We start from the raw sequence: 27,860 nt of genomic DNA on the forward strand, positions 1-27,860 counted from the left end.
AACGATTAAGCGGCTCCTGCATTTTCACATACAATTTGCTCCAATGTCGTGCAGTCTGACTGTACCTCTTATACATACGATATATCTCGTCTGTGAACGAGGCAACGAGCTCGAGGAGAGATAAAACGCTTCGAACGACGAAGCACGGACACGCGACAAAAAGACATCGTGAGGGAAAGGTCGAATTGGAAGTTGAAGACGCGGCGCGACGTGTCGATAACTGACGGATATGATACTTTAACGAGAAGAATGCCATTGGATACGACCCGACTGGCATCGTTCGAGAGGATGCGTAGCTTCCTTTTTTCATTCTCTGGCTCGTATGGGAAAGGACCGATGACTCACAGGAACGATGCATCTCGGCGATAGGTCGCGTACTGGAACATTATCGAGGATCGAATCGGAGCGGAAGCCGTCCAAAAGGGCTACCGTGTTTATTTATTGTGGTGCGTATAGCGGCCGGCTTAAAAGGCGCGATAAAAAACGTCAGACGACCTCCGTACGCGACGAAAAACCAGTCCTCGTTGTACCGGTTGTAGTAAGCCAGGCATCGCGATTCTATCGACTTCTCGTTCTCGCCCCAGCCTTTCGACCGGATTTCGAGGCACCGCCGGACTCCGAATCCTCTCGGAATCTCTGAATGGCGACGCGAAAGTGAATGGGAAACGAAAAGGGTGGCCAGTCGTTGGTGTCGATCTCTCCGGACGATCGTAAAATCGGGACGCTACACGAATCGGTTGGGAACAGTGACAGAAACACGTGTATCGATTGCCATGGCTCCATGCGGCCAGATAAAGGAAGACACGTGCGACGATACGCGTAGATGTAAACGCGTATACTGACGCGATAGGGTTGGATCGAGTTCCGATTTCGCGAGTCGACGCAACGTCCGAGGATACGCAAGGACGATTCATCGGTCTTTAATTCTCGACGATATGGATGCACGCTGGCATAGCCTACGCCGCATAGATAAATAACTAATAATCGATATAGAGGGTATCGTTTTAGGGTAAATCCCGTCGCCGCGTTGATCGTGTAAGACGTGGCCAAGTGGAGATGGTGCGTCCACGTGGTGGAAGAGAAACTGAAACGGCAGCAATAATGCGCAAACGAGAACGACGCGAAACTTGACGAAGAAAAGCGAAAGTTTTCAGTGGTGTCGGTTCGGTGTGAAATTTTCGGAGCGTAGTCATCGATCGAACGTACCAGATCCAAGGTATACCGCGTCCACTGGGAGTCCGTGAAACAACGTGTGCACGGTTGTTGCGGTGGCACACAAGAGCACACAGGTAAGGGACGAAGGGGACGCAGAAAAGTCGGCGGCCGAGGGTGACGGAGGGGGCGGGAGAGGGAGACGAATATCGCCCGCACGCATGCGCACTGCGTTCCGCGATCTCTCAAGCCGTCGACCAGAGAGGCTGGCCTCAGTCGCCCGCGACATTCGGTCCGCGATACGATTCAGTGTAATCTCCGTGTAGCTGGACTCGAGCGAGCAGTGTGCCGGTATCGGCGGCGAGGACGCGCGCGCGTTTCGATCGTTTTCGAGGAAAGTGAGGAAAACGGTAGTCACGTCGATTCGATCGTACATCGAAATCGAATCGGGCGTTTAGAGGCTCGAGTAGCCGGATCGAATTGTTGCGAACGAGTGACAGGAAAGATAGCAAACGCGCGATGGACGCGGAGACGATATTCGAAGCAAGAAGGCGCGAGACGTGAGCAGGATCGTTGCGTCGAGAATCGTAGAAGGTTTTCCATTAGCAAGACATTGTTGGGGAATCGAACGAACTGGAACGTGGCCAAAAGCAAGCGTCGTACGAGACGTTTCGATATTCCCTGTTTCATCGGGTCACGCGCGATTTGTACCACGTGGTTCGACTGTGATCCCATCACCGTTACGTTGATTCTCGAAGCTCGGACACTAATAACCGCCTTTGGCGATCTATCCGCGCTGCCATTGCCAGCGAAACACGGCCGATCATTAATGTCTCGATCGGGACACCGGTCGGTCGCGGATCTCAGTGAGACGAAGTGCCACTGCGCTTTGATCGCGATGCATCGTTGAATCAAACGAACCGTGTGGTTTTCCAGCGACGAACAGACCAAGCTCGGAATCGCGATCGTGAGAATCGCGAGGATCGCGTGTCGCTAGGATAATGTAAGGTGCTCCGAGGAATACGGTTCCGAAGACGAAATGACGCGCGACAGGAGGCTGTTACTCGTGATCCTTCTGATGGCATACGGTCTGTTCGCGATCGAGGCTAGGCATCGTCCCCACGAAAACACTGCTAACGACGACAAGCACAGACACAGGCACAGACACGAGTCATTCAATGGGAGGAGAAATCGTCATGACCTGGCCGACAGACGATCATCGCCTTGGTCGCAGGAACTCGACTACGAGGATGGTTCGTTGGTCGACCAAGAGGATCAAGAGGACGAGGAGGACGATGATTACGATGTTCGCCCCTATTACGAGAGATCCTATCCCCGGACCTCGAGGATTGCCGTTCACAACCGGATGTTCGAACCGCGTTACCCGACTAGGTATCATCGAGGCGGTTATCGCGGAATCGGCTGGTACGAGGAGGACGAACAGAAACGCAGAGGTTCTCCTCGATACGCCGGTCGAAGCTACAGAATGAGATCCGAGAGGACCCACCACAGGCTCGATTATCCGAGGAATCGCGCCTGGGACTACGATTCGGCTGAAGACGGGTTCGATTACGAGAAACCGCGGGCGTACAATGAAAACAGCCCCGACGGGCATCGTCCTTGGTGGAAAAACGGGAGGAAACACAGGGTCGGTATCTTTAGACACGACTGGCGCCTCGACGGTAGGAAGAGACATCGTTCCGATGACTCGGAACCATCGAGGAGATTGGACGATTGGAGGAGATCGAACTTCAGCGAGTCCAAGCCCCCCCACTCCAAGACCGACAGGAGGAGGATCGACAGCTTCGAGGATTACGAATATCCCGTGGACGAATTCGACGACGCGGAGAACGACGAAGACGACGCCTCGAAGGAGATGGAGAACGAGGATCTGGACGAAGACGAGCTGGACAACGATTTCTATAGAAGCGAGAAGAAACCGCCGCTGAAAACTTACGACGACATCATCAGAAGGTTGACGTCCGATGATCCGACGACTCCCAGACTCACGGTCAAGAGAGACTACAGAAACATCGAGATGGACAGATACGCGAAAAGCGACGGCTTCGGGAATTTCAGACACGAGCCGAAAAATCTCACCAGGCCGCTGGATCGCGATCGTGGAAAGATCGCCGGCCTTCCCTACGTTAACTCCGCCTCTGGTCATCGGTCTCCGAGGAAGTTCGACGAGAATTTACCCGGCAAACTGTCGAGTTCGTTGGTCGAGCGTAAATCGTCGAAGAACGCCAGCAGCCTCGTGACGAAGAGCTTCGATCAGCCAGCGAACAAAGCCGGCTCGAAGATCGACGATACTCAGCCGAAGACCAAGAGTCTCGAGCAGGATTACGACGAGTATCTGAATACTTCGGACAACGAGAAGGAGGAGGATCTCATCAAGGTTGGAGTCGAGGAAGACACGGACATGCAGGCAGACGTTACTAATACGGTTAGTCCCGAGAAGCTTTCGTAAATCTCTCCTTTTCTGTGTTTTAAAAACGAACGAGAGGATGATCTCGTTTGGTCTGCGATAGACGCGAAAGCAATTGGATTCGCAAGAATCTAACGTTTAGTACGAACGTCGAATTGAACGAAGAAAACGCGAGTCGGTAGGCGAGCCGTGTCGGGATTAGCGAGTAATCGACATCGATGATACACTAAATGCTATATGGACGGGGAATTACTGTTGTCGGATAGAAAAATTTACGAACGTTGTCTCGTCCATCTGATTATATGGGATCAAATATTTCCCGATCGTCGGATCAAGTTTGCCTCGTGCTCGACCTTGATTACCATCGCGCGTGGCTGTGAATCTTTAGCAAACGGAGAAGGGGGAACGGTGAAATTCGCGAATCGATGATTCAAAGCGGTACGATTCGCGTTCAGTTTGCATCAACCTTCGAGAAATTCCTGAAGCGAGTTCGCAAGATCTTTCCATGCCGGCGGAACTGGAAGTCGTAAAGTCTCCTCGGGTTCCTCGGTATCGACCTTGTCGACGAAGATTAAGATCGTGGCTCGATTTTACGGAGCACGATCGCGCGCGCTCACCGTTGCACGCGAGAGAATCCTTATCGATGCTCTGCCTCTCGGATCGCAGCCTCTGTTCGCGCCACCGGCTTCCAGTGAGCGTCACGCTCGGTTTTATTTTCTTTTACAAACGTCTCGAAAATCGAAAGGAAGGAGGAAAGCAGACAAGGTGGAAGGCGCGTCCTCTTCTTTTCCCCCCTAGGCACCGAAACATGGCAGATCGTTTAACGGTCTCCGTTCCACGCCAGTGACTCGTCGATCGACTTTCACAAAGCGCATCGGTGCAGAAGATTACGATGATTCGCCTTGAAATATCCTTTCGCGACTCGTCCTTGGCAATAAAGCTCACGAGGCAGCTCGAATAGGTGCCAGATACCTCTATTTCGGTTCGGCCTCTCATCGATGACGCTTTCCACCCTTACTACTCGGAGCTCGAGTGGTTTTCGTTCGAGTCCTCCGACGTACAGTCCGCTTCCCAGAACTATTTTGAATTCGTTGCACTTTCCTCGCTGGCTGACTCGTTATTAAGAGACGTGCCGAGATGAAATGCAGTTCCTCTGACCTATGAGAGCCAAGATTAGATCGACCTTGGCAGTACGGGCGGTAACCGACCGCAAACCACTTTTATCCGCGTCAAAATTCTCGACCTGGCGTCCGCAGGTATGACCTCGGAGATACCACGGCTGCTGGGCGCCACTCTTTATTGCCGGAGTCTTGTGCGAAATCGATACCGCGAGTTCGGTCAACGATACCGCAGTTCCCTTTTTGTCGAACCTGAGTCACCGACCTGCTCCACGCGCTGGGTGTTAATCAACAGAGAGGATTCTTTCGCCGGCATCGCTCTAACAAAAAATCGCTAAAAGGATATGTCAAACACACTAATAAATCGTCTCGTTTCTTTCTGTATCTTTCGCAGCTCGAGATTTTCTAGAAAACCACGAAACGCTGATAAGAATATCCGTATATAATAATGAATTTTGCTTGAACCTGCGATCCTTGAAGACAGTTATCTTGACGAGAGCGATAGTTCCATGGTTAGCTAACGCGAAGTGGGTCAGCCGTTTGCGAACGCTCGAATACAACATTTTTCCTTAACATCCTTCGCAAGTAATCGTCGAAGAATAAAAAAACCTTACGTCTGACGAAAGTTACATCGTCTATGCGTCAGATAAAAGCACGTCGGCTACAGTACGAGATACAGAGAGTACAAGGAGAAAATTGATCGAAAATAGTTCCGCGAAGGGGACGAGCGTGAAAGATTAAAATTTCGTTCAGAGCGTTGATTAACGAGCGTAAATTTTGGAGATGAGCGAAGTCAGTGAGAATGTCAGTCAGCTGAAAAACAACCAGCTACCAGCTTCGAACAAAAAGGCTACTCTGTCTGGTTCGCGGGAACCGCGAATCTAGATGGCCAAATCTTCGCAGGGATCGCCAAATGCATTAATCGAGGACACACAGCTGTTATACATCGCGAAGTTCTCGACTATGATTCTACGAGATCGCCGCGTGTTAATACAAAGTGTAAAGCTTTTTTGTTTGCTCTTGTAATTCGTTCGAATAATTCGTTCGCGCGATTAATGAAAATGTGACAGCGGTATCTACGAAGCAGAAAGATAACATCGAAAAGATGGTGTAGGAGGGTGAATTCGTCGGTATGTCCGCGAAACAGATAACGATAGAGGCGAAAGAGAGAAAGAATTTGGAAGAACCGTTGGTAGTTCCAATTAGAGGGATTCGTTTAAAAGAAAAATAGGACTGCGGTCGAAAGTACGCTTCGAATCGAACCACCGATTCACCGCGGGAGGACGCCTTAATTCTACGGTAGTCGATCTCTTGCGCTGTAAAGAAAACGAAGGAGAAAAAGAAATCGAGTCGGCTGTCGCCGCGATCGCGTGGTTCGGTCTTTTTGTGCCAATTTACAAAGGTAAACCCGCCACGTTCCATCGGCGATTTACTTCTACATGCTGGTCGAAGTGGAATTACTGCGTCGGGTAATTGAGCAATTCTACGTGCACTTACTTCTCGTGGTTTCTGCCGCGAATCTCTCCTTCGATCGTGCGTTATTAAAGGGAGACCATTGCACGATGCGAAATTTTCACCGTAACCGAAATAAACCGAACGAATAAGCGATTAGTCGTAGCGTGAATAACCGTGACTCTGTGCGAAAAATCGAAACTTTTCCGTGCGTTTCTCACTGAGAATCATGACGCTATGACGTGAAATGGCGGGCAATTTTATTATGTTACGAGTCAAGGGTAAACGAGTTCAGGAACGGCAGTTCTCGAACAAAGAAAACGGCGAGGAATCAGCGAGCGTGCGACTATAATGAATTAATCGTTGATTCTATAATCACAACTCTCAATATACATAGCTGTTAGTTTCTCAGCTGTTATATTTTCAGATCACGATGCTCGTGTCGACATTTGACCCGACACGACCTACCTTTCGACGAGGAAAATATCCTCGGCTAATGAAATCATCGTTACGCGACAGTACGCTGATTTGTGCAATTTTCAAACGGTTAACGGTAGTTGTAACATCCTTGCTATAAACAATCGTCTCTACGACGATTTATACCGTTCTCTATGAGCTATATGGTCGTGCATAAAGTTTTATGATAATCGTAGGTCGTTGGTAACTGGTTAGAAGAAACATGCTCCAACACCCGCGTGAGATCGCTCGTACACGCTAAACTTGGTAACGTTGGACGAGCGAAGGTGTCGAGAGCGGATAAAGCGAGAAACGGCGATCTAGCTCGCTTGCTTCCGAGTTAGTTCGTTTTCACTTGTCATAGTTTCGAGAAACGCATTCCGTGTGTCGATGCGAGGCGATTTATTATACAATATATCGTACGATTTGTGATACGAGAGTAACTCGCGTTGCGTCGTTCATGATTTTTGCGAAGCTAAAAAGGGTATAATTGGTGATGACCGGCGTATCGGTAAACATCCGATAGACTTCGTAGAAACGATGTTTACGTAAAATGCAGATTGCACTCCGAGAAAGCGACTCTTTTTTTTCCCGCTTTCGCTGCCCGCAGATGACTGGCTGGCTGGCTGTTTGCTGGCAGACAGATTCCTCGGCACTTCGCCGAAACGCAGCCTCATGGTGGTGCATTAAGAAATGACTTTGCCACCTGACCAGGTAGGCAACATCCATAAGTCGACCGTAAAGAGTTACCACGGAAGCTCGTTAGGCCGTGCATAAATTTCGTAGCTTACTGTCGCGAAATTCTTACAGGAGAAAGTGCCACCATCCGAAGTTACAACCCTTCGTAAACCAACCGTGTTCGTCGATCGGGAAAGGGAATGACCCTGCAAAAAAACGACGTCGATATCTCGGAACGCGGCGCGCAAATGATTCCGTTCTTCGATCTTGAAGAAACAATTTCGCCTCTCTCTCTCTCTTTCTCTCTCACTCACTCACTCACTCACTCACCCACTCACTTTATGTATCTCGGGTGAGTTTTAAATGGTAATGAAGTCATCGCAGTCAGTCAGACTGATAAGGGAGGCCACGCGTCAAGACAACGTGTAACAAACGTCGATGATGCACAAAACGATTTCGCGAATCATTAATCTGCCAGACGATTATTATCATATTTGTATCTACGGGCTGAAAGTCCTGTAATCTATATACGTATACACTGATTACTACAAGAGGAAAATTAGTTGTCTCGAGAGAATAGAAAGAAAACTACGCCTGAAAGTATAGGAAGTACAGAAAGAGTTGACTTTTTCGCGGCAAAGATTAACATTAGTAATGAGTCTATTTATGTAATTTCACTGGCCATGAAGGATGCAGTGCGATTCTTGCTTGGGAAGAACGATGATTCATATACATCGCTGCCTAACCACAGAAAGAAGCCGCATGCATCCACTTAATGAATCAACGAAAATGGACCCAATTCCGACGAATTGTAGGCCAACCTCGATCGACCCAATCTTTGCACGAGTTTCTCGAGGTTCCACTGACTCACGATCAGCCTTAATAATATTATTTAAGTTTAACTTAACGTGGAAATCCACGAGGATTCAGCAGAAGAAGATGAGATCGTTTTCAGAGGAATTTTTTATGGAATACTCTTCAGCCAGAATGGCATCGATCGCGATCGTGCACGATAGCGCGAGTCCAGTCTACGTGAAAGCGAGTGACGAATATCAGGTTCGAATCCAAAGGGCCTATTCTGGAATGATCGATTTTATCGCATCTTTCGTATCATCGATCTTATTACCGGCTGGCTTGGCTTCGAATCGTCGTTCAAAACGAGGAAATGCGCGAGAATATGACAAATAGCAATCGTCGTTTTTGACGAGAGTGGAATTAAAAACGATGCGATGCGTCAACTTCCAGCGGTTGTCAAATTATATTGCCTCGTCAAATGACGCTGTGTCATAAAATAAATACATCGCGGAATCTGGGTTTCGCGTGTTGCGTGAAACTGCCGGACCTCGCTAAATCGGTGACTCACGAATTTCGCCAGCAAGTTCGGTTTGAATTACAGAATACTAGCGTCTCGACCGACTCGAACATGCATAGGCTAATTGATTCCTGGAAGCTCGTCTGCAACGAGAATTGTCTCAGAGCAGATGCTGTATGTACCGCCGAATATGTAAGGATTTGTATATCGAGGATTGGATAGTTTCCAAAATCGAGTGCACGTAAGCCTCCAGTTATTTAACATCTCATTCGTAATACAATGCGAGGTGACTAAACCTCTGCTACTTTTGTCATGCAAAACTAATTTACGCATCAATATTCTACCAAGGGGCTCGATTAATTCGCCAGAATTGATATGCCATTTGGTAAACGCGACGAGCGGGCGATATTCAAATTTCGAGGTGCGTCAAACCGCGAATGTATCATCGAAGAATTGGGCAGCGTTCCAGGTCAGACGGACTTCGATTACATTATTAGCCATGGATATTGTGTACCGCATCTTCTGCAATGAATCGGTCGTTGGTTCCATGGGGTCTGATAACATCGATCTGAAATTAACCACGACCGGGTCACACAGCTGTCGAGTACTATTATCGAATTCAGGTCATTCTCGTGTCCACTTGGAGTATTTCCAACATCGCGTATTCTAGTGCTGATGCGCCGATAAAATCCAAGAATATGCCGTTGCTGTCCTCGCGAGCCAAACTCGTAGTATCCGCGCCTATATCTAATTCTATACAAAAACGAGCATACAGGTGGCTCAGCCTAAACGCAATCGGTTAACAATCTCTTGCTACGTAGAAATTCAATTTCACTGGCTGTCTTGTAACTTATATTCCTAGTCCCCGGTCTCGATAGTAATTAGGATGGTCCATCCGTGGACGTTAATATTGTTTACACTATCGATCCATTCCGAAGGCTGGAGGCGATCGGCTTGTCGGAGATTTCCATTAAATCTCCAGTGGAAACAGCTTCGAAGTAATTTCGTTTGGCACGAGATACACGCGAAAGGAACACGATCGGTTAAATAATACGTTACCACCTTCGAGATTTCCGCCTATACAGGGATGAAGTCATTATAAAAAGCCCTAGCTCGAGTCACGGATCGACCATCTAAAGTGGTTATAAGAAAGAAAGAACGCTTGTTTACCTTAACGGAACCTTAATGGGGTTGCTGTTATCATCGCTCGCCGAACCATTAAGGTTCCCGTACGCACAAGCCTGGGCGCCACGTAGTCTGCACTTTCTCGGTATCGTTCGAGCATAATTTTCCGTCAGATCTTATGCAGCGATCTTGCAAAGCCGCGTCCTTCCAAGAAAATCGAGGGTTCGTGAAAAACATGCAGCCGTTTTTCGGTCAAGGGGCAGATTATGACGCTCGATTTCACGTGACGTCCTATTCTCCAGACGGATTAAGAGAATCCGTTGGAATTAAGAATCTTTTCGAGGAAGAACGTTAAACGAACGTTAAACCGGCTCGTTTCTGCGCTGTTCGGGAATTTCTATGGCGATCACGTTCCATTCACGAAGCACCGAAGTAGCCACCGGCTCCTCGGTCGAAGAATTAACTCTGAAAATGCCTGTTTACGAGACAAAATACCCGTGGAATGACAATACTCCGAAATCCCGTGAGGATCGTAGAGTACGGCGGCCTAAGCGCGGTCTCTTCGTAATATGCAGTCAAGTTGCTAAATCACGAGCCCGTGACAAACTTTCGGTGCGTATATTACGTGCGTATAATTTATGCAACGCGTACATGTTTCCACGATCGTATTCTAGATTCATCTAATCCTCGGAAGAAAACTCTCGCATGCCGCTGTAGTGTATTCATGAAATTCGGAGAATGAAAGTGGCGATGCGTGCAGCGCGCTGACTCTCTGGCCGTGAACGATCTCGTATAATCTTGGGTGGTCGCCCCCCCTCGTGTGTTTGCCATAAAGGAGCTTTATGCTCGAGGCAGAACCGCGAGAAACGTCTGGTTCGGTTGTTCCCGTAAAATTAATCGTTCGATTCGCCTTCCTAATTCGCTCGCCTGTACACACATTCCTCCGTTTCGTTCTGGTTGCCGTTCGAAATTCTTCGAGATGCTACCTATGCCCATCGTTCGACGACCAACGTCACATCGATATTTTTATGCAGACTGTGTAACTTGCGATATTCGGCGTGGAATTCAACCGCGCTCGTTCAAAGAGACATTTTACTTTTCGATTTTTCTGATGAAGCGGCATTCCCGAGACGACCTACCATGGCGTCTTGGCCGCTGTAACACCGCGACGTGGGTGCCCTCCGAATTTACGACGGAAGGGCCATTTTCATTGGCCCTCGTTACCGCGGCATAGCTTCACTGTCGCCATCGATTCAAAGAACAGTGACAGTGAGATTTAGCGCTCCTAAATTGTCAACGCTGCTTAACAAGCGTTAATTGCGTCCGCTTGGTTGGCTGAGTTTTTTACCCTTTTAACGCATTACCATCGATTCAGGAAGTAAACGAGTCAAGAGGAAAGCGACGCATGATCTAAGAAATTGGCCAGCTTTTCGAAGGAAGTTACGATAGCACGGAGGAATCTGGGGCACGCGAAAAGCGAGACAGACGGGGTCCGCTTTGCCGCCAACGTAAGTGTGATTTATTCGATTGACCGATCGTCTCGGCGGTAATTATCCTGTACAGCGCGATATATAAGCCAATTTATATCGCGCGACTCGTGAAGTGGTCGCGACTCGATGTAATTCGCGCAATTTGCGCGGCCTGATTAACTGCGCCTGTCGCTAATTACGATATATAAATGCGTACATTCGATAATTATGATATCGTACAACGGCCAGATATCGATAGGTGAACGTTCCTACGAGCGATTGGCGGCAGACAGATATCGCGGAAAATCGCGTAACGTCACGGAGGGAACCTGCACGCCCGAGATTACCAGATATCGCGGCAATAGCGACCTTTCTGTAATTGCGAGACATAACCGTTTGAGCGAACGCAACAGCCGCGTCGTCGAACGCACAATGTTGCGAACAAGAACGTTGACTTTATAAAAACAGTGAAACAGGTTGACAAAAAATCAATTGTAATAAGCGGTATGCGTTAGCGCGAATTAGTATTTCAACGCTCCGATTATGCTGGATAAATAAGAATCCGACGCGTTTGATTTCCGCTTGCAGGATATAATTAAACGTTACCGCTGGATTTGCGTAAACGAGCCGGACGCGGCGCCATCGGCAAAAGGAAGTACTGCTAGAAAACGCGAGGCAGTTACCGATGGAAACATGTACTCGAAGTATTAATCAAGGAAAATTATGCAAACGATGTTAAACGATACACGTGTAATCGCAATCGGAGGTAAAACAATTTTCATAATGGTTAAAATGCACGTAAACAACGATAGTTGCTCCTGCACGCATCGATTCCCATGGAATTTTCTCATTGGCGTCTCCACTGATAAACAAATCGTGCACGATCAACTTCTTCAAGAGTTGTTTGTTATTTTAATCAATTGTTACAAGGATCATTGATATCGGTTGATATTTACGAGAGTCGCTGGCGAATCGAACGGGACCGAATTTTACGTTCGAGGATCGGCCATGGTGAGCCATTCCCTTCGCCTCGTTTCGAGAAAATCGGTGAAGAAGCGACAAGCACCGAAAGCCGAGGCTCAAAGTACGAAGTCGAACGAGTTATTTGGGCAATCACCACGCGTGTCATCGTGGTGCAATTGATGACGCAATGACGTGCCGATGTTAACTCGCGCCAAGAGTATAAAGTTTACCCTTTCTATGTTTTCTCGGCGAGCGTTCGAGAGCCAGCGAGGCGACCGAGTACGCCAGAATGCGGCTTCCAGAAAACACGTGCTTCTTTTACCCAGTGGCCCGACATGTTTACATAGATGTTCTGCCGTCTGTTTGCTCATCGTATACCTTGACGCTACTTTACGATACTTGTACTTATGTGTTGGCACGCACGCCCAATATTTATGCAACGGCTCGATGACTTAAGCTTAAGATGCGGCTTTATCTCGCGCCGCTACGCATGATCCGATAATTTCAAGAGGAGCTTTGCGTCAATGGGCACAAATGCGATTGCGCTTAGAGAAGGCTGCTTCACTCATGATTGTCTCCATTTTTTCCACTCGTCTGTTATACGGACACTCGATCGCTCGAGATAATCATTCGTCGCGACTAATGAAACACCGCCGACTCGATCCTCAATCGTAATCATTCTGCATTGCGACTAACTCGATTTTATCTATTAGCGACAGGCAGCCAATTCCCGTCTTTTTCTTATCGATTACAATTAAAGGTCGCAAATGCGATGCCCATCTCATAAATAATTCATAATAATTCATTTATATTTCATATACAAGCGCCAGTTGAAGTGCGACGAGCTATCGCGTATCTATCGTTGATGTAATGGCTTATTTAATTGCATAGTCGATAGTCAAAGCGTCTAATTAGTTGCGCGTCCCCTGACACAAATCGCAATCGACAATTCAGTCGCTTCTCAGAGATTTAACGATTCTGGTATCCGTGAAAAACCTACCGATGCATCATTCATCGGTGGCTATCCCGTGCGAGTACAAACGCGGGTAATAAAACAGTTTCGTAACGAAAGATTGACTTCTCGCGTGGCGGCATAAACGTCTAAAGTCGCCGGGAAGGAAAAATACAAGCGTCAGGGATATTAGCTAACGGTAAACGTTGCAAAACTAATGTTAATCGAGGTGATCGTAGCCGGTACGTTTACCATTGGTTACTTGAATCATCCGTAAAAGTTTTGGGTCGAAAAAAAATCCCCGATCGAGATCTGTCGCAGCACCCATGTGTACCTCTACTTAAGTCCCAACCATTCGCGTTAATTCGCTAAGGGGATCGTAAACGTTCGCAACTTCGGTCCATAAATCAACGGGTCGTTTCGCCAGTTAATTTTACCTTGGTCACGAATAACGACACCTGAAACTTGTGACAGAAATAAACGAAAGAAGAAAGTTCTTTGGCGAATCAAAGGAAATTTTAATAAGCGTATTTTTTTGTAATCGCAACGCGATGATCGAAAGGTAAGCGGCGACTCGATGAATCATTCGCGCGAATAAATTAGCTGGAACTACATGCGACAATCGCACCGTCTCCGAGCATTATTACACTCAATTAAATGCAACTACAGAATAGCGTATGAAACCCGATACACCTCGCACCCCGAAAGATTTAAATTCGCTCGTTACGCGACAATCAGCCGTACTCCATTCTCGCGAATATCTCGTTCTTCCTACGCGCCTCTAGCCTCCATAAATATGCAACCGAGAGACTCGCGAATAGTCAATGTGCGAGCGCCGCGCTAAAATTAATACTCGGTCGTGTATGGTGTTCGCTAGATTGGCAGTCCGAGTCGGTCGATGGAATTTTACCTTTGACATTTGACATGGAACCACCTAGACAGTTCCATCTTCACGTTCCCATTACAAATTACGCTCTATCCACAGGCGGTCGCATCGATTAACCGTCTGGAGAAATAAGAATATCGCACGATCGATTGACAACTCGACGAAGTCGACACGCGAAAATTAGCCATAAAGAAACGTGATTCTCGTCTCGAAACGTTCGATCAGAAAGTTCGATCGATTGTACAACGAAAATGGCAAGATATTAGGAAAATACGATACGCGTGTCGTGCTGTCTCTCAATCCTTTTTTGGTAATTTATGGGAATACAAATTGTCGAGATAATTTCACTCTCACGAGTCCTAAGGGACGTTTGCAATTATAAATAGTCGTCTAGCGAACCCCGTCGGAGACCGAGGCACGTGGCTAATTGGATATCACGACCGAATCGGCATGCGCAATTTGTATGTACGCGAAGACTAATTAACGAGTTAATTAACATCGAATTCGAGAGAAAGCACGTGACGATCGATGATTAAATTATGCGATTGCCAATCGTGCATCCTTTTGTCCGTTCGACACGCACCAGCTGCGTTAATTGCGAGCCATCTTCGATGTTTGGCGGACGCGTGGCAAGCCGTAGATCGAAAAGAAGAGAATCGAGGACAAATAAACGTTGATCGACTATTCGACGCCAGAGAAACGAACTGGCTGAGAAACGATGTTGCGTAACGCGGCAACGTCATCAACGAATTAACAGTTATGCTAATAACGATCCTTGAATAGACAATTCTCTATCGCGATCCTGTCGCGTTCCTGTCGCAACCAGCCGGCATCGGGTCTTTGCGTGATTTCCGATTGAATCCGGTTTATTTTCACTCAGCGAAGGAAACGGCGAGTTTCAAATAATGCAGCCGCTTCCTAGCGATGTTGGCAGGAAGTGGGTGGCTGGTCGGCATGGCGAGATTTTCACCGGAAAAGTCAACGAACTTTATCCCTAGCGAATGTTTGTTCCGCGGATGCTGATCGCGGTCGAATTTATCGCACGCGCGTGCATTCGCGCTCGTTAATGCCCTCACGATCTCCCTCAAACGTCACGTACTTCTGGGAACGAGGTTTTCACTCTATTATTATCGACGCGAACGATCAATGCAATGGACAGTTCTTTGCCACAAAACTAACTTTCTCGTATATTCGGCGATTTAGTCACGTCCGCGTTAAGGCGGAAACGACACAGGCCAATTTATAACCTGAGTGAAGCGTTTGTGAGAATTATTATGGCAACTGCGACGCGTCGGTTCGTTATTATGCGTCGACCTCAAAGTGGCGAGACACGATACAGGCGTGGTAATAACGTTTCATTCCGTTTGTTCTTTCTCTCGCGTTGCACGTGTCTTTTTCACGCGGGACGTCGAGCTTCCTCTTTAAACAGTGCCCGATATACCGGGACAGCGTCTCTTGCGCGGTAATTAGTTCCTTTGTGATCCTATGTCAGTGTAGTATCCCCAAGGTTTCTCGAGAAGGCGTTAGGGCGAGGGTACAGGTAGCTGGATGTTCGAACAGGTTTCTTCGATGATTTTATTGCGAATGTAGCGACACCGGAGAACATAATGCAACATTCATTTCCGCGTGAGCCCTCCTCCAGCCGTTGAATGTTGGTATTCGCTCGAAGCAACAGTTTCGTACCGCTTTCGCGCTCGTTTCTTCGAAGCGCGTATGCTCGCACGAATATTAATGACGCGAATTCGTTGATTCCCATTGATGTCATCGTTCCGACTGATTCACAAGCGAGGCGAACGCACGAGGAATTTCAGTAACGCAATGGCAAACGTCTGGCCGTTCTCCGATGCATCACGAGATACGTCGAGAATAAACGTCAGGCAAATATCGCATCGGCGGTGCTTGTCGCAAAAACGGACGGCGGAGCGTTTCATCAATTTCACCCATAGACTCTCTAATTCGATCCGACGTCCCGCGCGTTGCCGTGTCACGTTGTTTTGCCTCGATTTGCATGCCATGGAAGCCTTAGAAGCTGACAGCCTCGTTCCCGTACCGCTGTTCCAACACCCGATGGCCAACTTAATTGCTTCATTGTATTACGCGGTTAAGCTTCATCCTTATCCTAGGCCTTTCTTCTCTGCATTGACGGAGAATTCGCTTCGTAGCTCGCACCATGATAATGCACAACTTCTTTTCTCTATACGCTTTGAACGTACTGCAAACGGATGCTTTCTCTCGTTTCTTCTTTATTCCGAAGCGCGTCTCGCAAACAAACAAATACAGCAAAGTGTCAGAGGTTTCTGCCTTCACAGTGCAATAATCGTGCACGCAACGAAGATAATTGCACCGGAGAATAATCCCGTGTTCCCGCATCGACGATTATCATAGCGGAACGCGAAACGATGTGCTGCGAATGAGCTGAAACCATTGGGGAAGTGCAACGACCCTCCTGTGTCACGGGCTCTCCAACTCAGTTTACTAACATTTGCCAACTAGATACCACGACAGTCGTCTATCTTCAGCCGCTGTTGCTATTTCGGCTACTATACGCACCCTATCACGAGCGACCGCGCTATTCTCCGCTACTCTTCCACAGGAAATCCCCGCTCTCCACCTTCGGATCTTCGTACTCCGATTTTGTCACGCACATCGCGTTCTCCGGGAAGAATCTCGGTTCTTATCGAGGCAAGTGCATAACTTATGCACGTCGCATCGTTGAATGTATTCCGAAGATACTTAAACTCGTAGAAGTTGCTTTTACGGAGCTGCGTCGTGGAGGAACGTTCCGAGGCATTGAAAGCCCGCGCCCGAGCCAATTGGTACGCGCGGCAGCGAATCCTTGATAAAAGCGCCTTCTTGGCGGGCAGAAATTTTTCGTGTCTACTTACGTTCTGAAGCCACCTTTTGTTGCGTCATGGCTTCGCGCGCGCGCGATTAGTCACGGGATATTTCCGAACCGCTGAAAAGGAGTAGCTTTTATCCGCCGGATCGGGTTTAGGCCGGTACTCATTGAGCTGTTAGACTGGAAGGATCGCTGGTTGTATTCAGACTTCGATTAAAATCGCCGTTGACCTATCTATAAATAGACGGTGACCGAACGATTTGACGAGAAAACCGATAAAATTCAAATCCGATAATGCACGCAGTTCGACTCAGTTCTAGCACGATCAATCGCCAATTGCAAGTTCTTTCGTAACCGACGAAAGAAATGCGGAAGAAACTCGTCGTCGAAGGTCGAAGACTTTCCAGAATCGAACGATGGCCCGTTGGGTCGTAAAAAGAGTTTTTTCGACTTACAAATACACAAGGAAGCAAGTGCCGATTCGAAGGGACAAAGCGATCTTTGTGCGTAATTAGACGCAACCCGATGCCAGTGACATTTGGAGGAGAGGTCGAGAAGGTCCGACGACGTTAATCGTCGCCCATAGCCATGTAAGTGTCGTCAGGAGATCGAGAAGAAACCGGCAATTACGGCCGCCATAAAATACGCGTGGGGAAAAGTGCGTGGAACGAAACGCAGCGTGTAACTCAGCTTCGAAGAGCCGGGATCGCGGAACAATGCGCCTTCGGCTTCGATTATCTTAATTATCTTCTCACGCCCCTGCGGTATAAATTGTGGAGTTGGACACCTGCTCGCTGATATCCCCGTGTTGCGACAATGCGTCCAGCCAGTGCGTGGATCAACGATTTTGCGTTTACCGTCATAGATAAAGATCGAGAGACAGCCAGTGTTATTATACCACTGTCTGTCGATATTTATCTCATAGCCATCGTATAAATTACGTTCGTATGACCGGTCAATTGGATCGTTTGATCGACATTCCTATCGATCGACAAACGTCATCGTTGCATTGTTTCGGTTAAACAAGAACGAACTATCGCCCTATCCATTAAATTTCGATAGATCACTCGCATCGTAGTGCGTGCAGCTATATCCGCGTACCGCTGCCGGCATACGTGCTGCCACGTTAACATCGTTCAAGATCATGTCGGAGCAAACGTGTTCCGCTGTTTAATGCGTTGCCGCGTTGTCCGCGCATCTACCAGAGATGCCGCGTACACGCACCGATACGACCGCTTGAAACTGGTCTACCAAGCGCGAGTTTCTCCGCGGGGAATCCAGCAGAAGTTCACGCGAATAACGGGTCCTCGGTATTAGTTATGCATCGCGCGGCATTGTTTTACAATTGCACGCGTCTACGGGAGATCTTGTACCTTTTTTCCCGAACAATAGCACACCACGGCAATGAGATCGTTGCTGCGCAGAGGAGCGAGTCTCACACGCTACACGCCACTCGGCGATCGCGTCCCGACCTTATTTTCTTATCGAGGATCGTCGGCTCTATTAATCGGCGCAAGTACAAGGTAGCCGATAAAAATTCTCGAAAAGGAAGAGGAATCACGGGTCAAGTCGGAGCTTTGGCGACTTGGACGATCGAATACAAGCGTGGCATCGATGGAACAGATCGCGATTACATCTCGCTAATTGCTCGTTCCGGTGGCGCGAGGGGCGCGGAAAATTGCTAGCCAGGCAACTCTAATTCCCGGCGGAATCGATAGATAACCGCGAAGCATTCGATAAAGACCCGATCGTGGTACTAATTGCAACAGTTTCTTTAAATGGTCGTGCTCGAGCTGACGATTAGGATTAACGGCTCCGCTGATTTAAGGCGCGTCGTATTGCTTCCTTCATCAATTGTTCCGAGACTATGTGGCCGCGAAGGAGGAAACGAAGTAACGATCCTCGCTCGATAAATCATACGCGCGTCGCGTGCACCGCGCGAGTTCGCCCGGTTTTCTGACGGACACGGCTGCACCACCTTGAAGAAAAGGACACCACGGTCGTGCGAGTTTCTTCCCGTTACGCGATCGATGAATAATTTACACCACTGGCACGACGACGATCGAGATCAACGATGGAAGTTTTTCGAATGCATTAACGACGCTTATGGCGCATCGTCGCGGCTGCACCCGTCTCCGCTCGCACGTCCCGCGTCCCGCGCCCGCGGTTTATACGCGAAATTACGCGAGGAAAGGCGGCGAATATCCGTTGTGAATCGCACTGGCCTGCGTGCAATGGATAACGGCCGAGAGATGATGTCGTGGAGCAGTGGGATAAAAATAGTTGACCCGCTTGAAAATGCACGCTATCGACTCGAAAGCGCGCGCTCATCGAACGATCAGTTATGCGTCCTCCTCGCGATCGTCGAATTCGTCGAAGCAGTCTCGGAACGCAGCCTACACGTTGCATCTGTGTCGAGCGTGAGCCGCGTCAACTCGAAATGAATATTAATCGGGAGACGCGGAACGTTCAAAACGCACCGGCTCTCTTTGCATATACGATACATTGTTAATCAGAAACAGTAGCGACGATATTATCATCGACTTCTCTTACATATTGTAACTACGTTTTCTCGAAATTGCAAGTTTGTTTTGTACGCGTGAGACTTATTATGGCAGGTTGCATCGACGCGCTCGATCGTCATCATTTAAAATACAATTGTGGAACAAATCGTAATTTATCGCGATCAAGATCATGAGTGTATTCGCTTTAACGAAATGATCCTTAGAGCGGCAAAGCGATGCCAAGTGGCAAACGAGATTACGCGAGACGTATTTTTGCTCTGACTTTCTTTCCTAGTGTCTTCTGTGTCAAACAAACACGCTCCGATCGCTGGTCCGTTCGTTAAGACGATCGAGCGCGTGTTGATTTTTACAGCATACTAATGAAATCGTAAACTCGCAACTCGTTAGAAATCGCAGTCACAGACTCTTCTCTAATCTCGTTATTAACGTGAATTTTACCGCGATGATTTCCCGTTACCGCTAATAGGTGTTCCGCGTCCGATCGTTCCGCGACAGGATGAATGGACTGACCCTATTTGGCCCGAGGAACGAGTTCTTTCAATGAAAACCACCTTGTATGAACGGATCCACCTCTCCTCTGACCCTCGTCTCTCGCGACTTGTCTCTTCGTCCGGTACGAGAAACTCAATGCGAGCCAGCAACAAAAATACTACGCTATTCCCTGGCGTTCATTCAGCTCTCTCGTACCTGTATATCGGGATACGTTTTTTCTTCGTGACCTCGGAAATACATCGTGCTGTTCAGTAGCAAACGATCCTTTCAAGCAATTCAGAAGATTTAATAATATTCAACCTCGCAAGAAGCAATAGAGACAGCAGAGACAAAACTCTCTCGAGTACGCCCTCGAACTTGACAAAAACATGTTTCTCACAAGCGATGACGTTCCTTTAGTTCCTCGTATCAATATTATGCAAGCCGCATTGGCTGCTAAGAGCATAGTTTAACGAACCATTTTGAAAAGATCAAGGCGCGAAGTTGTAACCGTTTCGAACGAACGTGAAAGACAAAATGCTTCCTGGCTGAATAAAGCTTTGCGCGAGACAAAATGGCTCGGAGCTCCACGCCCCGGAATGCGAACGCGTTCAGTTAATTAAACATGGACAAGGCGAATTGTCGATGGTCCTCGGTATCGCCACTTGCACCCGTGCGTTACGTGGCGTGTGTTGACGCGTCATTGAAATACTGCACGGTTCAGTAGCCGCCATTGGCACGATGGCGATCTAGATTAGCTGGATCAGCTCACGGCTCGATCGTTTACTTAGGGCTTAGATCGTTAGATCTGTTCGACCCGTCACGTCGTTTCTATCTAAGGATCGGATTTTCGAAACGATTATCATTGATATGCAAATACTTACGGATGATCGCAGACACGAAAGCAATCGCGTGGCGTTCTTCGATCTGGTAATTTGCAGCGTCCGACACGACCATTGTCCTCGGAAAGATCTATTCCCCGATACACACGACGGTCCTGCAATAGATTTATCGTAATGGCTGTCAGAGGAGCACGGAAAAATAAATTTCCAAGCATTTATTTATCTTGAAGACTTTCTAAGGAGTGTCGACGGCTGGATACCGCGTTCTGTAAGGCGTGAATACGAGATGATGTCATACAGGCGTTGCACCTTCTCCCTATTAACGGTCAGCAACTGTGCGTCGGAGAACTTCCAGATGATCTCATTGGTTAGCGCAAATGAACGATGTCAAAGGGCACGCTACTTGATTCATTCGTTCGATCTGTTCCCCGCCGAGGATGCTTGAACTTTCAGCCTCGGCGGTTTTCCATTTTCATTGTTCCTATTATCCGCGTTAATCGCGAGAGCGATCGCAGAAGCACGAAAGAGATAGACCGAAGGAGAAGCCGCGGTCGGAGACCCCGTGGAATTTGGCATCCCGGTTCCGTCTCCGAGATCTATGAGCGTATTTCGTCAGCTCTGGGACGTTGACCGAACCCTTCGTGGTACACCGAATACGTCTTTGTCAAGAAAGGTCTCTCGAAATATTTCCAAGAGCAACAAGTTCCCTAATAACGCAAAACATTTCCAGTCAAAGGGTGGAGTTTATTTTGGAATCCGGACCTGGGAACTGTAGATCGCCGACTAAACTGCCAGTGACAATCGTTTATACGACGTTTACATGCAATGTAAATGAATATTAGGTACGATGCTAATCTCGTTTCAACGATTAATCGATGCGAAACATTTGCAGGAGACAGTCGAACGTGAAAGACGAAGATCACGGAACGAACGATCGAAAGTGGTTCGGGTTGATCGGTTACGTGCACTCGCTAGTTGGTTCGCGGGTTGGTCACACGAATTGCCCGTAAAGGCGAAGAAAGAGCGAAAAGGAGAGAAAGAGAAATGGAGAACGGGTAGACATCGATCATAAATTATCTATGAATCGCGCGGTTGCGAGCCTGTGACTAACGCTCGAATCGACCGATTGCCGTGGAGAGCTGCAAACCATCCTTTCTGATTCATCTTTTGCAATTAAAATTCCGCGTACCGTCGCCTCGTGGCACGCAGAATGAAAGAAAAAATATGTCCTGGCTGCTAGGAAGCGGCTGATGGAAAAAAGCCGTTTGACAAGCACATCCGGCGAGAGGCACGTACACGAAGAATCGAGTTTCACGCGACGAAACCGATGCATCGCCATTATACATTCGACGCGTCCTACTAATTTCACAGTTGTCGCGCGGAACGCATCACTCGGACAGCTGTGCAAAATGCCGCACCAGGCCAGTGCCTGATAAATTTCATAATCGTGTCGATCGTCGCTCGAACGAATCGAGCCGAAACCGAACCGAAACGAGCGAAGCAATCGATCGACTTCGAAAATATTGTTTTCACGGAGATATTCAAATAGGTCGTGGCAAGAAGGTTGCGTTCGGGGGACGTGTTTCCGTTCGAATATCGCCATTTGAATATCAAATTCTAAATGGTGGAACAATTGTCGGTAACGCGCCGAGTCACCGCGTTACGTCATGAATTTTTTTCCTCGTCGTTGATCGTGCCTAATTTTCATCTTCAGGGTCATGCTTCAACATCGAGAGATAAGCTAACGCGCGACCATCTTCTCCCCGCGCTAATTGGAACGCAACCAGACGTCGCTCGTATAATCTTCCCATTCTGGAGCACGTGCGTCGCTTGTCAACTAAATCATAACCAAATGTTTGTGTTGCGATCACTGCCGAAAATTGTTCGTGCCAAAAGAGTGGTATTTCCGTCGATCGATCGTCGAAGATATCGCTGGTCGCTTTTGCCAAGTAAAACCGTGAAGAAACGACTGTTCAAAGTTTGATCTCAAGACGCATCTTTTTGCAAGACCACCAGCCGCATCGCGAGCGCTTTCACGTGTTTGGAACCAAGCCAAAATTTTGCTTTAGTAAGAACTCGGATTTTTGTTGACGCGCTCGGTAAAAATATTCAAGGAGTTTTCGAACACAGTTGAACGTTTCCGTTCCGATCTGTCGGCTGTTATCATAATTAATGCGCGCGAAATAAAATTACCAAGAAAGAACGTCCAAATATTTGTCGGGGGATTTGAAAGCAGTTAAAGAACACGTCACAACCAAACAGTATTTCGATGGTATGGAAACGACCGTTCGTTACGGATACCCAGAACATCGATAAATCACTTGTCCCGAGTACGATAAGACAGCTTGTAGAGGCTGCGATGAATACCGATCTAGTCGTGATAACGACGCTCGTCGACTCGCCGACAAAAATGTTCCACTAATGATTCCACTATGACGGGCTATTAGACATATGACGCGCGGAATGAGGAACAATCAGTCGTTTGATCTTTCGTTGCCTATTACAAATCGATTATCGTTAACAAGCAACGATAATATCGACGATTAATAAGATCTGGTAACATATTCGGAAATAATTGTGAACGCTTCGTCGTGCGAGAAAACTGAGAAAACCTTAAAACATTGATTTTCTAGTTCAATAGACGGTTTACGCCCATTTGGTGGTTCGATAACGCGTTCGCACGGACGAATCCAACTGCTGCAAGTATCATCCGACAATTAAGGTGCCCATTGGTGTCTCGAGCAATTGTCATTCATATCGATTAGTTGCAATGGGCGCGAATCCATTCCTAGAAGTTACGGCAACGCATTATCAATGACGATCGTAGTCGGTTTATGGTCTCCCATGTTCAATGCCAACGACTCGCGGTGGCAGACAGCCTGGCAGCCAGGCGATCCCTTTCTTGGAACGATGAACCTGCGATTTGTATGAGGATCACACACCGAGTTGCCCGTGCCTTCGCATCCACCGCTTTGGTACCTTTCTACATTTTTTCCTGCTATTTTTCTCTCTTTCTTTCTCCATTTCTCTCTATCCGTCTCTTCGTAGTTAAAAATACCGCCGGAAAGACTGACGGGAAGGTTCGCTCGGCTTTACGCTCGTTACTACGAAAATCGATCTGCGAATATTATTTCCACCGGCGCGGCGTGGCGGATGCGTTAAAAAACTTTATTAACGACTGGTCTGCTGGCCGTCCTTGGTTCGCCCCAGGTTCCAATTTCGATTAACCATTGACGTCAACCTCGGATATAAATCGAGACATCTTTGCCAAGAGTGATTCGATATCGGGCGTAAACGGTCGGTAAAAGACGACATCTTGGCAAAAGCGAACATCAAGCAAAATTAGAATGGCCGTTGATGGATAAAGGCAGACTTCCTGTTCGTTTTTGCAAGAACACCGGCCCTCGTGGACGACGCTCTTACCACAAAAATATGTAACCGAGATTTCCATAATGTAAATGACTGGCTTCTTCCATTAATTACGGCAGCTCTAAGCGGACCCACCAGACTAGGATTATTGGGTGGTCCAGCGGTGGTACGATGCCTGGACCCGATATTTAATAACAGGAGGTGCAGCCGTACCGCAGCAATGGTTCTTAACGTTTGCCGTGCCGCGTAAGCTACGTTTAAGGGCGTTTAAAATATTTCTTTTCTCTCTCGTTTACACCTCGAAGACCTTTTGCTCCGAGCCAATTTGTAACCGCATTTACTGTTCGGCAAGCAATACAAATTGCGTTGTTCCGTTGTTCGAAACCGGGCTCTTTACTGCCAACATAGTCGGTTGTGCGATCTTCGCAGGATAAATACGCTCTATGGCATTGTAAATTTTTCAGTAGACACTTACGCGTGTTTCCGGTGGCCGTTGCACAACTCTCCTTCGAACAAGTAACGGGTAGCGCCGATACTAATAACCATACGACACCGGTCGATTCGTTTTACGTGCCCTCCGCTTCACCCACGAAACGCGAACAAATCGAACAGCTCTCGTGGACACCGGAGATCGAATCTTGTACTCGCGCGATGTAATCGTCTGCGCTGTTTTTCTGAAAGTCGTGCCAACACACCGTGATCTTTTTATAAGGGATACACGCGACTAATATTTTATAGCGGCGCGAAGACAATGCACGATAATGCACTTAACGACTGTGCTCGTTCCTGTAGCCAGCTGGCGTGCATATAAACCAACTTGATCTCTCTTCGTGATCTCTGCACCGTTTCCATCGGCCCGAAAGAATTTTCCATTAAATCGGTCGTTTGCCCGTCGTGAACGTTTCGATCGCGATGTTCGCCCGCGTAAATCAATCGTCGGAATTTTAGAAGCCGACTAACGATAAATCGTCGAAAACGTACACGCGATACGCGCGTAGATCGTCGGTTCCGTAACTCGTAATCGATTAATCATCGGCGGGCCCCTTGAGAAATGGCATTCGTTTGAAAGAAAAACGCGTATGGTCTAGTTTATAATGGTAAAACGGGACGGTGTTATCGGCGTTGGCAACGCGTTGCCAACTGTTTCGACGATGAGTGGCGAAATCCTGTAGCGCAGCTAACCGGTTAATACGAAATAAACAGCGTATCGACAGCCTCGGAATTTTTATCGTGAATTTTCACGATCTGTGACTCGCGACGATGGTCGTGCGAAGATCAGGACCCGCTTGCGCATTCGGTGACCCTTGACACTCGGCCACGACGCGCCATCGTAAAACGCGGACGTTCAATTCTCCGAAATTGATTCTCCTTTTTACCGTCGTTTATCGCTACCGCTCACCATTGAATTTAATTATTATTCTCCGACACCAACTGATATCTAATCGCAGGCGCACGCGATAGTACTCGCATTTACTCATCTGTGTACATAACAAAGTTCGACGAGAAGAGAAAACCGCGGACACCGTCGAACACGAAAAACTTTTCGATTTATAGATCTTGAAAGGTTTCGCGGGAACCGGTGGGCGAGAGATACAAAAGCGAAATTCAGAAAGCGCGATGTCGATGGACTTTAAATTTGGCCCAAAGCCGACCTCTTTCCGACCCTGAATCCTTTGAAATCGTTAACGATAGTGCATCGACCGAATTTATTAGCGACCTAATCCGCTTCTTGCGATACGACATCAAAGAGAAGGGAAGACTCGTATATTTAATCTTGTTCATACGGCAAGGGAGCTTTGAGATGCTTGCGAACAAAATATCGTTATACCGATCGAAGCGGCCAAGGTTTTTTCCCAACGTAAATGGATTTCTTTCATAAAGTAACGTTCGACGATGAGAAACGCACAACCAAGAGAGATCGTACGCGAATAAATGTCGCGACGCGAACAGACAGGAGTCGCGTTTGTAATTGCGATAACAACGTCATTATTCACCGTTTCGAAACGAGCTGCCCGAGGAAATCAATCTTTTCTCATCGTTCGTAAAACATTCTTTAAAGTGAATTACGCGTGTATCCGCACTACTAGCAGATACACACGATCAAAGGAACGCGACGATAACCATTGTTGCATAACGAACGATACATCGGTTTTCGAGTAATTGGACACATTGTGAGCACGTTGGGTGTCGGACAAGTTAATTCCAGCCGCCTTTTGTCCGGTTACTGATAAATTATTTCGATTTTTAGTCCCACGACCTCCAGCCACCGCTATCAGATCGAACCCGCTCGCCAAGGGATAAGTGAAAACAGACGGTCGTTTCTTTGCCTCGGGACCGTTTCTATTCAATTACCCGTTACCTCTACACGTAGTAGAGATTTAAAGGACAATGTCCGATACGGTAGGAACGATAATAGGATAACAACGTAGGACGGGTTCGAGATTCGGGCGTGAAATTTCGCGTAACTCGGGTTTAATCGTGGAAAAAAGTCTCGCGAAGATCTGGTATATCGACGGGATGCGTGTTTTTGTTGCAGCGTAATCGGTGCCGGAGCTGGCGGCACGGCCCTAAAAAAGCGCGTTTGAATGGGATCTCGAGTGTGGCATAAAACGAAAGGCACGCGAAAAAGAAACGGCAGACTACCACGAGTTTCGAGTGTTCATCGACGAGAGGCTCGCAGCTCGCAGCTGGCAGCCACGCGAAGTGTCGACGGTAAACCAAGCATCCACGGAGAAATTCTGCCCGGATTGTACGTGCACACGCGCGCGATCGCAGGGATTGTTTCTATTAAGCGGCTCGAGATCAAAGCATCCAGATGTTGCAAACTGCGATTAAGTAGACCTCTGTTCTCCTTCCGGACAGTTTTCGTTCGTGCGGCGAATGGCGCGTCGCGATGAGATGCAAATTCGCTTATTAACCTTATCGCCGGGCAAAAATCTCGCGGACCAGCTGCAGGGGAGTGTTGGCCCACCCACGATTCAGAAAACGATCACGAAACTGCGATTAATTTTTTTGGATTTCTTCACCGCTAGCACGAGCTATCGCGCCAGCGAATCTTAGATAGTATTTCATCCCGAATATTTCAGCTAAAAATTCATCAAGATTTCTTTCTTCGTTCAGGACTACGCCGAGGACGAGGACGAAGACGAAACTCCGGCCACGACCACCTCGTCAACGACGACCACCACCACCACGACCACCACGACTACCACTACCACTACACCAAAGCCTGTGGTTACCCAGAATTACGATTACCGGGATCCGAGAACGTATGAGGGTGGAACAGGGGCGCAGTACAACGGCTACCAATCGAAAAGTGACTACCCGTCGATGTCGGCGCACAGCGTTCACAAGTGGCAGTCTCTGGGTACTCGAGAGAGCGTCAAAGAAACCAGAAGCAACATGCAGCAATACAATAAGAATGGGAAGAGTAAGTTGGCTTCGATCTATGCGACGTACATGCTTCGATGGCTGAATGGAAAAAAAAGACATACAGAGAATTCTGATCGCGTAGAGAAAAACCTTGTCTCGACAGCCGTGCCGTAATCGAAATTCCATCCTGTCGATTTATGCAAATATTTGCAGGGCGCCCTCCAAACTGCACCTGTCTGCTCTCTTTCTCTTATAGCTGTATCGTTATTAATCGTTATTAAATCGACGATGGTGGTCTCGTAGCTATATATCTCGTCAACACGATACTTCAACCTCGCTACCAATTATTTCTCCAACATAAATATCAGACAAAAAGCGAATGACTTTCTCGTTAATTACGGCCGACGACTAAAAATTAATAAATACAGTGCGATGTACAGGAAACGTACGT

The 27,860-nt window shown here is 47.7% G+C and overlaps 1 protein-coding gene across 1 annotated transcript in view; it reads left to right on the plus strand.

Moving 5' to 3' along the window:
- The first annotated feature begins 1,407 nt into the window (after positions 1–1,407).
- LOC126867580 (uncharacterized) overlaps positions 1,408–27,860 on the plus strand; it is a 59,926-nt gene continuing 33,473 nt past the window's right edge. The window contains exons 1-2 of the mRNA XM_050622229.1: positions 1,408–3,598; positions 27,158–27,467. Coding sequence (XP_050478186.1) covers positions 2,192–3,598; positions 27,158–27,467 — 1,717 coding nt within the window. The 5' untranslated portion in view covers positions 1,408–2,191. The remainder of the gene's footprint in view (positions 3,599–27,157; positions 27,468–27,860) is intronic.

The sequence above is a fragment of the Bombus huntii genome, chromosome 7 (genome assembly GCF_024542735.1).
Source record: "Bombus huntii isolate Logan2020A chromosome 7, iyBomHunt1.1, whole genome shotgun sequence".
Taxonomy (NCBI): Eukaryota; Metazoa; Arthropoda; class Insecta; order Hymenoptera; family Apidae; genus Bombus; species Bombus huntii.